General features: G+C 37.6%; 1 protein-coding gene across 1 annotated transcript in view; it reads left to right on the top strand.

Moving 5' to 3' along the window:
* The window catches only part of LOC107098895 (ankyrin repeat and sterile alpha motif domain-containing protein 1B-like), a gene marked incomplete at its 3' end in the record, with an annotated part of 257,959 nt that overhangs the window by 134,277 nt on the left and 111,100 nt on the right, over positions 1-12,582 (top strand). The window contains exon 11 of the mRNA XM_015396776.1: positions 1,465-1,621. Coding sequence (XP_015252262.1) covers positions 1,465-1,621 — 157 coding nt within the window. The remainder of the gene's footprint in view (positions 1-1,464; positions 1,622-12,582) is intronic.

Here is a 12,582-nt window from a genome sequence, read left to right as displayed (position 1 = left end):
TCTTTGAGGAAAGCTCAATATTAACCTCTATTTTCTAATTATCTCTGTCCAGCTTCTCAGTCTCTGCTTCACCCACAGCATGATGCTGCCACCTTTATGTTTAGGAATTGTTTGTTCAGGGTGAAACCAGTTTTCATTTTCAATCGAGAACAAAAAGTGTAATTGTGGTCAAACCTCAAGCTCCTGCTTCTTATCAGAAATGTCCTCTACATGATTTTAGTCGAGCTTTAATCAGTAAACCTTTTTTTTTCCCTTTTTTGCTCCTCTATAAAGGCTAAGTTCATGGAGTCCATATCTAACGGGTTTCCTTTCAACAGATCCTCCCACCTGAGAGGTTGAGCTTTTCAGCTGCCTCAAAGTTGGCATCAGTCACATATAAAAAAAAATATGTGCAAGAATTCTTTGAGTATTTGGAAACTTTTTGTTTGGATTTAAGTAAAGCGTCTTTTAAAAGTTTGATTTTAAACTTGGTAATAATGATTTTTAATCTGCTGGAGATAAAGGAATGGTTTACCTGACTGCTGGTTTTATAACATATATCCAGATCTGTATGATTTTATATCAGTGGCAGAATCGTTGGCCATTAAGTTTGTGAACAGGAAAAATAAAGTTTAACAGTGAAACCATTTCTGATGCTTTCTGTATTAAAACAGATGTCTGAGTGTGTTTTTAATGCCTTTATTTTGGGTTTTGAGGAACCAGTGACATCTTGAATGCTGCTTCTTCTTTTTTTCTTTGAATCAAAGCGTGTGACACAAAACCCCTGAAGCGATTCAAGTTAGATGGATCAACAGATGTCTTATCTGTTTACGAACACCCTCTGTGGCTTCAAATGTTATATTCCAAGTTTTAAATTTTTTATTATTAGATTATTCATAGTTAAAAAGCTGAATTTGTTTGACGAAAAATCATTCTGAGGATTTAAATGGTCAATCCCACAAAACAAATGACAGTTTCATGATGAAAAGGAAGGAAAGATGAACCCATTGCAAGGATTTTTTCAGGTGAACTCTGGCCCAGACATTTAATGCCAATTACACTGTGTGAAAGAACTTAAATGGTTGCCTTAAGCTCAACTGGGAGATTACAGATCGATTGGTCTGGCTTGCTTTTTTAAGGGATTCCCCTTCAGTGAAACATCTGACGCACCCTGTTGATCCGATGTCTGCTCTGTGGATCTTTGGTGTTTTTGGACCAGAAGCTGTTTAACTTTTCAGCCAAAATCCATTGCCTTGCTCCAGATTTCTGCATTAGCTAATCGCAGGCTGCAGCATGCGCTGCACTGTAATTGGAGTTGCCCTTTGTGGTAAATGGATGGAGTACATCTGTTTGTACCCACCGACGTACTTGAAATAAATGATGGCGGTGCAGAAAAGCCACCAGGGAATTGTTGTGGTTTCAGCCCTGATATGTTTTAGGATAACGAAAAACCCTCCTGTCCCCCCCCCCTTTGTCTTTATCCAGGATTTCAAACATTCAGTAGAGCTGATCACCTCTCCATCACTGGATGTTTTCCTACCTGAAGACGAGGACAACCCGTACGAGTCTGTGACTACCGCCGTCACGCGCAAACCCTGCTCCCTGGAAATCAACCACCGACTCAACGTCTGCGCCCGTAATGGTAAGAGGAACGACTTCGTACCCTTTTTAAAAATCTGCTCAGCAGTTTAAAGTACACTAATGAATAGATGGAAAGTTTTTCTTTCAAAAAATGACCTTGTTTTAGGTGGTTTATCCTGTGTGAAAATATTGCCGGATGTTCCATGAATTACATTTTTGAAATTGGGTTTACATTTTTTAACATCCTTAATCATATTAAACCTTGAATGGAATGTTTGGAAAATGTATAATATAAATATAAACATCAAAGATGTATTTATCACATTCAGGCTGAACCACTATTCATTTCTTATTTTCCTTAGTAACATTTAAGGTTATTTGAAAAATCTTAGATGAGTTTTTCCATGACGGCCTAAGGATGAAAAATCTTCCATATGCATCTTCATGCAGATATAAGGGAGCGTTTTGTCACATTTGGAGAAAAAAAAAGTTTTAATGCCAAAACCAAAAGAAATTCTCACAGAATGATGATCATAATAATTTTTTTTTATTTTTGTGGTCTCTGAATATTTAAAAAAGTTTTAATTGAAAATATAAAACTGCTCCATGCTAAGCTGTTTAACCATTTTCTCCCACATTTTATTAGAACTACTGTTAAACCATATGGAATCTATGCTGCGTAATTTTCTAAGTTAAAGTATATGTTCTTCATATTTTAGCACACTTTAATGCCACAAATTGGATGTGCTGCATATCATTTAATAAATTAATTAAATTGCTTTGGCTTTTAAAGTCTTTGATGAACACTTTCACCACTTAGGGCACTATGAAGTGCTTCAAATTCTTGAATTTAGAAAAAGTTTTCAAAGGCCTTTGGTTTCATAATCTTAAAGCTTTTAAAATGAGCAGTTTAGCTTTTGGAACTAGTCAGCATCTGCTGAATGTCCTTCAGCAGATTCTGAACATTTCCTTGGTGTTTTTATCCAAGATAGAAAAAAAAAATGGTAATACTTCTATTTTCCATGCAGTCTATTTTTGTATCACAAAATTATACCTGCTGAGGCTTTATTTTAAAACGTAATTTGGTTTAATTTATGCAGCGAGCTTCCCTAGTTTTCGTCTGAGACTGAACCATCAAATCTTTTTAGAAGAAACATGGACACCAGAATCGAACAATAGATTTTATAGAACTTGATAAAGATATCTAATCTTCAAATGCATAAAAATCCTATTTTTACTCTTTAATATTGGATTTTGCTGATCTACTAAAAAGCTAAATAGCAGTTATTTGTGCTTAAATTGCTTCAATGTAAAACAGAAAAACCTGCTTGGTGTGAGATGAAAAGTATTAAATCTTGTTTTTATACTGCCAGGTTTTATACGATGGGGTAAAATCAACATCTTAAGCAAACATTGTTTTTTAAAGAACAAGTAAATGCTATTTAGTCTAACACGAGGTTCCTTAAAGTTCAATTTAAATTGGAACAGATTTAAAAACTAGTAAATGTGTTGCTCATTGCTTGATTAGTTTTAATTAGTATTAAACAAACTTCCTTGAAAGCAGCTCTGAAAACCAACTTCCTACAATATTTATCTAACATCGTAACTGTGAAAGAAATGCTTCTTGGGTGTTTTAAACTCCGACCTGTAGCAGCTAGTTTTGCTTTAGCATTATCGCCAGCTTGTACATAAAAAGTAGTAATAAACAGTTGTGCTGATTATTTTTCTTATGCCCTACAGAAGCACAACACTTAAAGTTTTTGTCACTTTGCATTTAAAAAGTTTTCGTGCCGCCATTTGTAAAAAAATCTGCTGTGTTCTGCAGTTACCACATGGGGGTGTTGCATCTCCAATAGCTACGCAGACCACACGCTAATGTAAACAAATTGCACTTACAGTAGCGTTTTAAAAAAGATTATTGCATTAAACGAGAAAATTGTAGTTTTCTTATTTGTTTTTCCGGTGGAATTTAACTTTAAACATCGACCTAAGAAGGCTTTTCACAAATATCTTTTAGGCTTTAGAACAAGCATCAGTGTTGGACTTGGTATGAAGTCATCTTCCAGCTTTAACTTCCTCTCTGTTTCCTGTCTGCTCATCATGTACGGTCAGATGAAGTGTAGTTTTTGCACCCACCATGTGTTCTTCCCCTTTTGCTCGTCTCCCATAGCAAAACTACACACTGCGTGTTGTCAGGGCAACTGCATCCCTGGCTGGTGAGTCACCTGGATGTTGCCATGGGAACTGTCTTGGTAGTGACACATCAACCCCCTCTTTCGCTCCCTGAAACGGGGCAGTAGAAGGCTACCGTGGAGAGGAGGATTTTTGGTTCCACATGATTGGCTGCAGGCAGGGAAAAGTTGAGCTGTCGATTTAGAGTCAGCAGCTCATGTGCAAGAAACTGAATGTTGGCTGCTTTCTGTCAGATTAAGAATCTGTTGGTGGAAAATTGCTCGACTGACGTAAGGGCGCTGTGTGGGTGCTGTTTGTTCTTACCTGAGCGAAGGCAGGAGAGAGGAGAGAGAGCTCCCTGCATCTCAGAGCCTGCACACACTTTTTTTGTTTCTTGTAGATGAACAGGGTTAGAGCTGATTACGCATTGAGCTGATGAAGTCTGAGACCAGTCTTAGGCTAATACTTTGACATAAATGCAAACTTGTGACGCAACAGGAGGGAGATTCCTGCTCTGAGCCTCGTCACATGTAAAGCAAACCAGACATGGATGTGATTTGGTCCCTTCTTATGCCCATGAGGAATAATGCGATGACAAAGCTGCATGAACTCAGTGGGTTTGAGATGTTAAGGAAACCGCAGAGATTTAATGCATTACAAAGATAAAAGGGTCAGCTTCCTGAAAGAAACTGATCATTCTTTTCATTTGACCTCTCTTGTTTATGCAAGATAGTAATCTGCCTGAAACAAATTGGTGTATAGTTTCTGTAGGAAAATGATATATATGGTTTTCCATGTTTTCTTATTTTACAAAAAACAAAATGTCCTGTCTATTGTTGTCCACTAAATAAAATACTATTGCATTCAGGATTAACCAGATTTGTAGCTGCAAACCTGCCACAACAGGACCAAAATTAAACTTTTGGCCTATGTGCAAAACACCCTAAGTGTGGAGGTTCACCGTCCAGCTTCATGACCCAAAAGACACAGAGCTGCAAGTGTTAGACCGACTCAATATGAATACTTCTGTAACAAAAGCTGCCTGTTGTTTTTTTCACCAACTTTAGTCTAAAATTCAGTCATTAGAAATTTTTAACATCAGGTTACATGGGGATGATTGCTCTGTCCAGAGAACCCAGTTTGCATTAAAAACAATCACTGAGAAAAACATATAAGATGGAATTTTCTCTGAAAATCCTCATATGAAGGTTTCTGTGCTGCTGGAAGGTTTTTGCAGGCGTTTCTTCAGCTGCCTTGTCAGAGTTCTCCTGACAGCGATTCTCTGAAGCTCTTCTGTGCCTTAACAATCAAAGCAGCTTTATTGTGTTCTCTGTGCTCACTGTCGCTCAGTCCAGCAGCAGAAACACCAGGGACCTGTTTTCACTGCAAATAAAAAAAATCCTGTCTTTCCTGAGCTTCTTGTCACTCTGGAACCAGCTTTACTCTGGATGCTGCAGTATTCATGGGAATGTTGCTTCCCACTGCAGCACATGTCATCCAACTCGACAGTCTGTCATTCCTGACGGGAAAGAAATGGAATTATGTTCTTTGTAATGGAACGTATATTAGGAACAGAGTTTTTCTAGCTTAATCCTCCAACTGCATGGGTCCTAAAGCAGTCATTAAGTATATTAGGCAGGGATTATACTTGCTGCATGGGATGGATTTGTTTCAAACAAGAGGATCTATTTCTGCCGCATTGCCTGCCTGCAGTTGCCGCTAGTCCTAATTAGTCACAATCTCTTCAATTATTTCACATGCACAGAGCAAAATATTTAATATGCAAGGAAGGTTTTTTAGCATTTTTCAAAACACACACAAATCCCTAAACAGGAAGATCACACAGGTTAGCTGAGCTGTGCCTTTATTGCCTCATTCCGATTAAAGTATGTAATAATTTTTACTGTTAGTCTTTATTTAAAGCTGTAAACATTTCTTGCACTAGTTTAGTATTTATACTTAGCTTAGACTAAAAAGCAGCAAAATTTTGAGACCCATGTAGAATGTGATGCCTCTATAGCACTCTGTTTTATATTGTGAGACATACTGTTTCCATAATCTCTTAATTAGGATGAATGAAGCTAATTATGCGTCACTTATGATTATATTAACCTTTTTTTTCCTGATATAGGACTAATATTTAAACATTTAGAATAAAGCTGCACTTAAATACAATAACTGAATAAGTTTAAATTTACTGTGGATTTCTTTAATCCAGAAAGGGTCAAAATTATACATCCAGATTATACCAACCCTTCCCTGCTTAGATTTGTTTTAATGATTTTCTCAAAAGCAGAAATATACCTTTCAATTGATTGTTTTTTTTTATGTGTTAATCTTAGGAATATAGTCTGTCCTGTCCTATTAGACTATCCTTCCACATTCTTTCTAATTACTTTCCAGAGCTAGGAAAGGTCAAATATTCCGGTCGCAGGTGTTTAGTAACTAGAATGTAAACAAATAAAAACTCCCACTCCTGTATACTTTCTCTGGAACTCCTCTGCGTTGGAGGAAACTGTGACGCTGCTGCTTCTCGCCTCATTTATCCCACTTTAGTCGACACTGGCGGCTCAGTCAGGCTAATGGCAGCTTGTAGTAGCTCTGGGCTCTGACATTAAAAATGTTTGGGTCTATTGACTTGTCGGAAGAAAAAGCAATAAAATGTTGTCTTCGCTGACAGCCAGAGGAAATCACTGTGGAGGACTGTTTTTCAATCGGCCACACGTTTACTTTAGATTTCTGTTTTGTTTTTAAATGACTTTCAATCAAGTGTTGACTGTAATTTTTTTTCTTTATGTCTAAATTTATTTTGTCAGTTTGCAGTAATCCAAGTTTGGTTTAAAAAATCAAAGTTTTCAAATCCCTGTAGATTTTTTTTTGTTTTTTTAAGAAGGTTTTTCGAATTTGATCAAAAGGTAACCGTGAGATTCGGAGCCGCCTGTGATTTGGTTCACAAAGAGGAAACGCATGAAGTGTTGTCAGAGCAGCACAGCAGCAGATCTGACAGCCTGAGCAACTCATCTCGACAGGTTTTATCTTGTAGACGCATATGAATGCAGCATCTGATTAAACACTTGTCAGAACAACCATTCACTAAAACAGAAATGTTTGCGAAATCTTGGCTCTCTCCTATGAAAATGCTCTTCTACTATGAACCGTTGTCAGCTTTTAAATCTTTCACACTTTATCAGATGTATTTTGATACCTTGAAGTCTCTTGTATTATAAGTATGCAGGAATACTTGGGGAGTTTTCCTTTTATTTGTTTCATGGACTTCGAAAAGGCTTACAGTCGGTGGCTCTTTATGATCCTTTGATGCAACCTATTAATGGTACAAACATCCAGATTTAGAGCTATCTTCTCGACTCCCACTACCATACAGGGGAACAGAGCACCTCGCCTGTTCAGCCAGGCCAGCAGTTCCCTCTAACAACCCCCTTTCAGAAACATAGACTAGTACCAGGTATTGTATCCTAACAAAGAACCTAAACGACTGTCCATTTGGGGCGGACCGGTTCGTCCAGTTCAGTTGCATGTTTTTTCATCCAAAACAAAGCTTTGTTTATGGACCACTCTATAAAGCCTCAAACTCAACAGTATTTCTGACATAAATTGAGACATAAATTGAAAAAGCTTCCTGGATGGGAAGCGAAACGTCTTCATCTTCACCAGAATCCAGATTGAGAATTTCTATCAGGGTTGTATCACCATGAGTGAGCTTTTCAAAACAGAGGATATAAGGAGGGTAAAGAAGCGGTTAATGGGATATATTTAGGTTTTTGCAATATATTAAAAAACAGAATCATCATTTTAGTAAAAATTATAAAATGTTCTTAGAATAATACATTGTAGAGCTCCTGTTTTATATTTAGCTACAATATCAGCCTATATGGTAGCGCTCTCAGTGCCACTGAATATTTGCACTTTGTAAAGCTTCTCCAGATCTAAGACAATGCCGCAGATTTCTTTTGCCAAATGTTGAGCCGATTGGTTTATTTTAAAAGTTTTACTTCTGCTATAGCCATTAATTGTTGCTTTTATTCACGATTAGATTTACAGTGAAGTTGAAAATGAAATACATACTGCATATAGAGTCGCTGAGAGGTTGGAGGTTAATGATCTCTTTTATCTTGAGATAAACTGGATTTAAATGGAATACAAGTAGAAACACAGCATTATGCTGCCATCACCATGCTTTATCATGTTTTAATTATACTTAGAGGTGTGCCAGAAATACCTGTGTGAATTAATTTGCAAAAATTCTAAGCTTTGCTCTTTCATAGGATTCTGTTCTGACAAAGTGAAACTGAACTTATTCAGATCATATTGCACATCACTGTATACGGCACATTTGTGGTGCAACTTTAAAAAAGCCAGTCTTCATAAGTTGAAGGTGGCTTATAATGATGCACTAAGACTTTTGTTAAATAAGCCCAGATGGACCAGTGCAAGTGAATTGTTTGTATCTGTTAGTGTCAGGACTTTTATGGCTGTTTTGAGAAAGCTTATGTATAAATTTATTTGTCGTCTAAATAACTCTAATAATAGAATTATTTTACTGATGAGCAATGTCAAATATAGTGCAGTTAAATACTCATCTGTGCTTTGGAGACATTGGTATAATTGCCTCCTCTAGGGTTAGGCGCCTTCTCTGTTGTACTCTTATTCTTTTTTATTCTTAGTGTATCTGTTTACTTTTAATGTATATTGGACCTTGAGTCAGTAATAATAAAATAATAAAATCAATCATAGTATAACACGCTGGTACAGAAGGTCCATCTCTGTCACATTTTCTTCCCCAGTCGTATGTCAACAATGTATCAAACACCTATCAGTTTTCGGTCCCCTTTCCTTTCTGTTAACTCGAAATAATCGGATAAGTCTGTGTCTTTAGCTATAAATACATGACATAAAAATCCAACCCTAAGAGTTGTTTTAGATTGGGGGGGCAGATATTTTTTCTTAGGTCTTTAAATTGAGTCAAATAATTCTTCAACAAAATTACTTACATAAATCAGATATTTTCCTGTTATCTATTTTTACATTGAATAGCAGATGTTTTTCAGCTGAGGAGGACATGATAGATGTCATGTAAAAAAAGGGAAATTTTTTAATTACTTCTCAATAAACAGACAAGGGGTGTCTCAGATTTCTCTATAGGTTATATCAGTAGAATAATGCATTCTGTTTTGTCCATTAATTCTTGTATGTCTCTTTCTGGGAAGGTAGAAGATCCATGCATGGTTGACTTCTGATGTTGTGTATAGTAGCATAAAAGTGACGAATGGACACATAAACCTATATCTGTAAGCTGTAACGTTACACATAAACACTGATTTTCTTTGGGGAGGAAAACGGGTATTTCCCAGGAGTAAAATCCGCTGGCAGATCTGAAGGAAATACAGTCGGACACAAATAGGTGCGTCGTAGCCTTTGTGTTGACAGGCTTATGCATTGAAGAGCAAAACCCTCACTCTCTATATTTATCCCTCTGCTGCTTCCATCCTTTTGTCTTGCTCACATTTCGCCAGTATTTTATTTTCTGTTTACACCCACGTTAATCATTGATTCAGCCCAAGGCAGTTTCTGGATGATTGCATGTCTGTCTACAGCGCTGTACGTGTGGCTTCTTTGGTAAAACCACTGCATGGGTTTGGAAACATAGACGACAGGCACATGTAGGAGTGCATGATGTGAAACGGTCCCTGCAGAAAAATAACGATGATACAACGACAATACAAATGGAACATGATGGGAACTTTGCACATTTTTACTGGAGAGTACTTTTGTGCTTTTTTTGAATTTTGTCGTAAACATCAACCCACAGGCAGATGACATCGGTGGCACTCATTTAGAATAGCTAGTTCTTTATTTTGAAGGAGATTTGGAAGCTGTAGGACAATTTAAAGTCCTACAATAATTGGGTGCCATTGTATTGAAAAATGAAAAATCTCCAAAATAATCAGATCTAGTTATGCAAACAATGTCATTCTGAAAGCAGTCTGCATGATGTTAAAAGAAGTCTCTCTAAAAACTCTTAAACATGTTTATAGCCATCCAGCTTGCTCTTACTGCTGCAAAAATATACCATTGACAACAAAAGTTAAACTTTGGAATGAGGTCAATTGTAAATGGCCTGTACTTATATACTCAAGTCAGGCGACTTGACCAAAGCACTTTACACTACATTCAGTCATCATCATTCATGTACACACTGATTGGGGCAACTATACTGTAGCCACAGCTGCCCTGGGGCTCACTGACAGTAGCGAGGCTACCATACACTGGCACCACCAGTCCCTCTGACCACCACCAGGAGACAATGCAGGTGAACCGCTGTCCCGAAGACACAAAGACATTAACATTAACACACGTTACAACATATCAAAGAACCAAAACTGACAGGCAAACCAGCGGGGACTGGCTAATAAATAAAAAAGATAGAGACTCTTGGAAAGAATTTGGGTTTCGGTACAAAAACAAAGCAAATATTGAATTAAAGCAATACCAGAATATTAACTGATATGTTTTATCAGTTGGTTTCGTTAAAGAGGCTACAGGGTGAGGAGTACAAATGCAAGCCACACTTATCAGATTTATGAAGAGAAAATAAAATGTAGTGCCTCCATTTGACTAAAAGGCCTCACGCTGTATTAATCCGTCACTAAAATCCCATTAAAAAGGATTTTTGACTTTTTATTATGACCAAGTGAGAAACACAAGGGGTGTAAATACTTGTAAACTTTAGGTAAAAGTTTTTAGTGAACTTCGATCAGATTTATCATATAGTATCACTGACAGCGAAGCTACTGTGTGTGAATCATTCCAGCTGGATATCACACCGTAATTGGATAAGGCTCTGACCTCTGATTGAATCTTTGTAGGCAGGTAGCAGCTGACAGAGAGCTGCAATTATATTTGTGTATGCATCTCACCCCCTCTGCCCACTGTACTGCGACAAAGCACATTTGTTTTTGTTTTTTTGTGTGTTTTCCAGCACACTAAAAGACGCTTTGACTATTTCATCTACGCTCTGCTCTGTCCTTCCCTCTTATCTCTTGTTAAATGGCTGTACACTGGGGAAATTATCTCCACACTCTCTGGCCACACACGCTGCGTCTGTGTTTAGAGGTACGGCTGAGAAAGACATCCCTGTTCTGGGCAGCATTGTATTCAGTGTTTGTTGCTATGGCTGTTCTGTTTTCCATCAAGGAAAGGCATCTTTGCTGGGAGACAGAGATTATTAGCATGTGTTTCTTTTCATATAAGCGATAAAACAGTTGCTTTAATCAATTTAAAATGTGCATTTTTTAGCCCAACTTAAAGAGTGCATAGCTTAGAGTATATTACTGCAGTGCATTGAGAGGGCTTCTGGAAGAACATTTCCAGAGCCTCGGTGTACTGTATGGAAACTAAGAGACATCTGGTCCATTTACTATAAGCCACATGAAGGCTGCAAGATGGTCTTCCTGTAGCCTGCTAGGGGTGTTAGTCCTAATCTGCAACTACAGTAAATGTCTGGCTGTAAAAGTAATGGCTAATAACTTCAAATAATGGCAACTTTAAGCTGAAGGCGTCATTGTAAAAATAATGAATTACTCTGTCTGTAGCGGAGAGCTCCCTCCTCCAGCATCTTGAAGAGCATGGAAGCACTGGAAGGAAACAGATTTTAGACTTTGTTTCTCTCCATATTTTTATCTATATCAATTAATTATCAATCTTTACTGATTAGTTTACTCTTTTCATACGGATTTCCTAAAGTCAGTGTTGTACTGCAGGGGAGTTATTTCCACGAACAGGTCAACAGCTGTCATCAAGTGATGTCTCCTGCTTATTGGTAAGGTCTGCTGCCTGAAGCACTTAAGCAGTTTTCTATAGGTGGATAAGGAGAATTGCTGCTGCTTGCAGGAGAGAAAGTGCTGCTGTCTCCACATCTCTAAGCAGGTCTTAAAATGCAGACGTTTTTAGCTTGTTTTGCAGGTGTTGGTGACATATTTCCCAGTATGGCCTGTGTTTACAGGCAGGAACGTGCGCTCACCTCTGCATGTTGCATGTTTCTTTGTGTCAGGGCGGAGCTCTGCCATCAGTGATACAGAGAGGCAGAGATTTGTGAAAATAAGAGGACAGAATAATTTAGTTTCTTTTATAAAAGAACAGTGTATGGAACACTGCATATAGAAAAGACACTGTTTAATATATTCTGTTGTAATCCACATTATTTTGATTATCCTGACCGTCTGGGGGCTCCGGAGGAGGTCGTTGGAGTGGGACGCGCTTCCAGTAATGGCAGAGGAGATGCTGCTTTTCACATTACACAATAAATCTCACCACAGCCTTATGCTATCACGCATATGATTGCTAGTGTCGTGGGTGGAAGTATGCAACATGTTAAGTGTACCGCTGAACTCTGATTTTTTTTTTTTCTAACCCGGTACAAACAACAGTGCAGTACTGTGCCAGGGCAACTGGTTCAGCTTCACTCTTTTATTTAAAACTATTAAATACAGGCCAGCAATATTTCCTAAAAATGTCACCTGTGACACGTTGTTTACTGCTGTATAACTGGTTATAATATCACCATTGGTTGTAATATTACAAGGGGTAGATTAAATAATCTGTTCCTCCCTAATCCCCATCAGGGCTTCTGAACTATCCAAATAGGTTTTTATATTCTAAAAGAGTAAAATCTAAATGTTTATGAAGTAGAATTGACTTTGATTTGAAGTGAGGTGCTGTATTTTGATTTACTACAAACCAATTTGATTTTAACACATCACTCCCATGCAGTGGAGAAAAAAGAAGGCATCTGCATGTTTCAATTATCAAAAGATGCACTGAAACTGTGGCTTA

This window comes from Cyprinodon variegatus, unplaced genomic scaffold, assembly GCF_000732505.1.
Source record: "Cyprinodon variegatus isolate N-32 unplaced genomic scaffold, C_variegatus-1.0 Scaffold820, whole genome shotgun sequence".
NCBI classification, from domain to species: Eukaryota; Metazoa; Chordata; class Actinopteri; order Cyprinodontiformes; family Cyprinodontidae; genus Cyprinodon; species Cyprinodon variegatus.
Note: the sequence above shows the minus strand (reverse complement) of the source record. Positions and strands in the feature narration are given on the sequence as shown.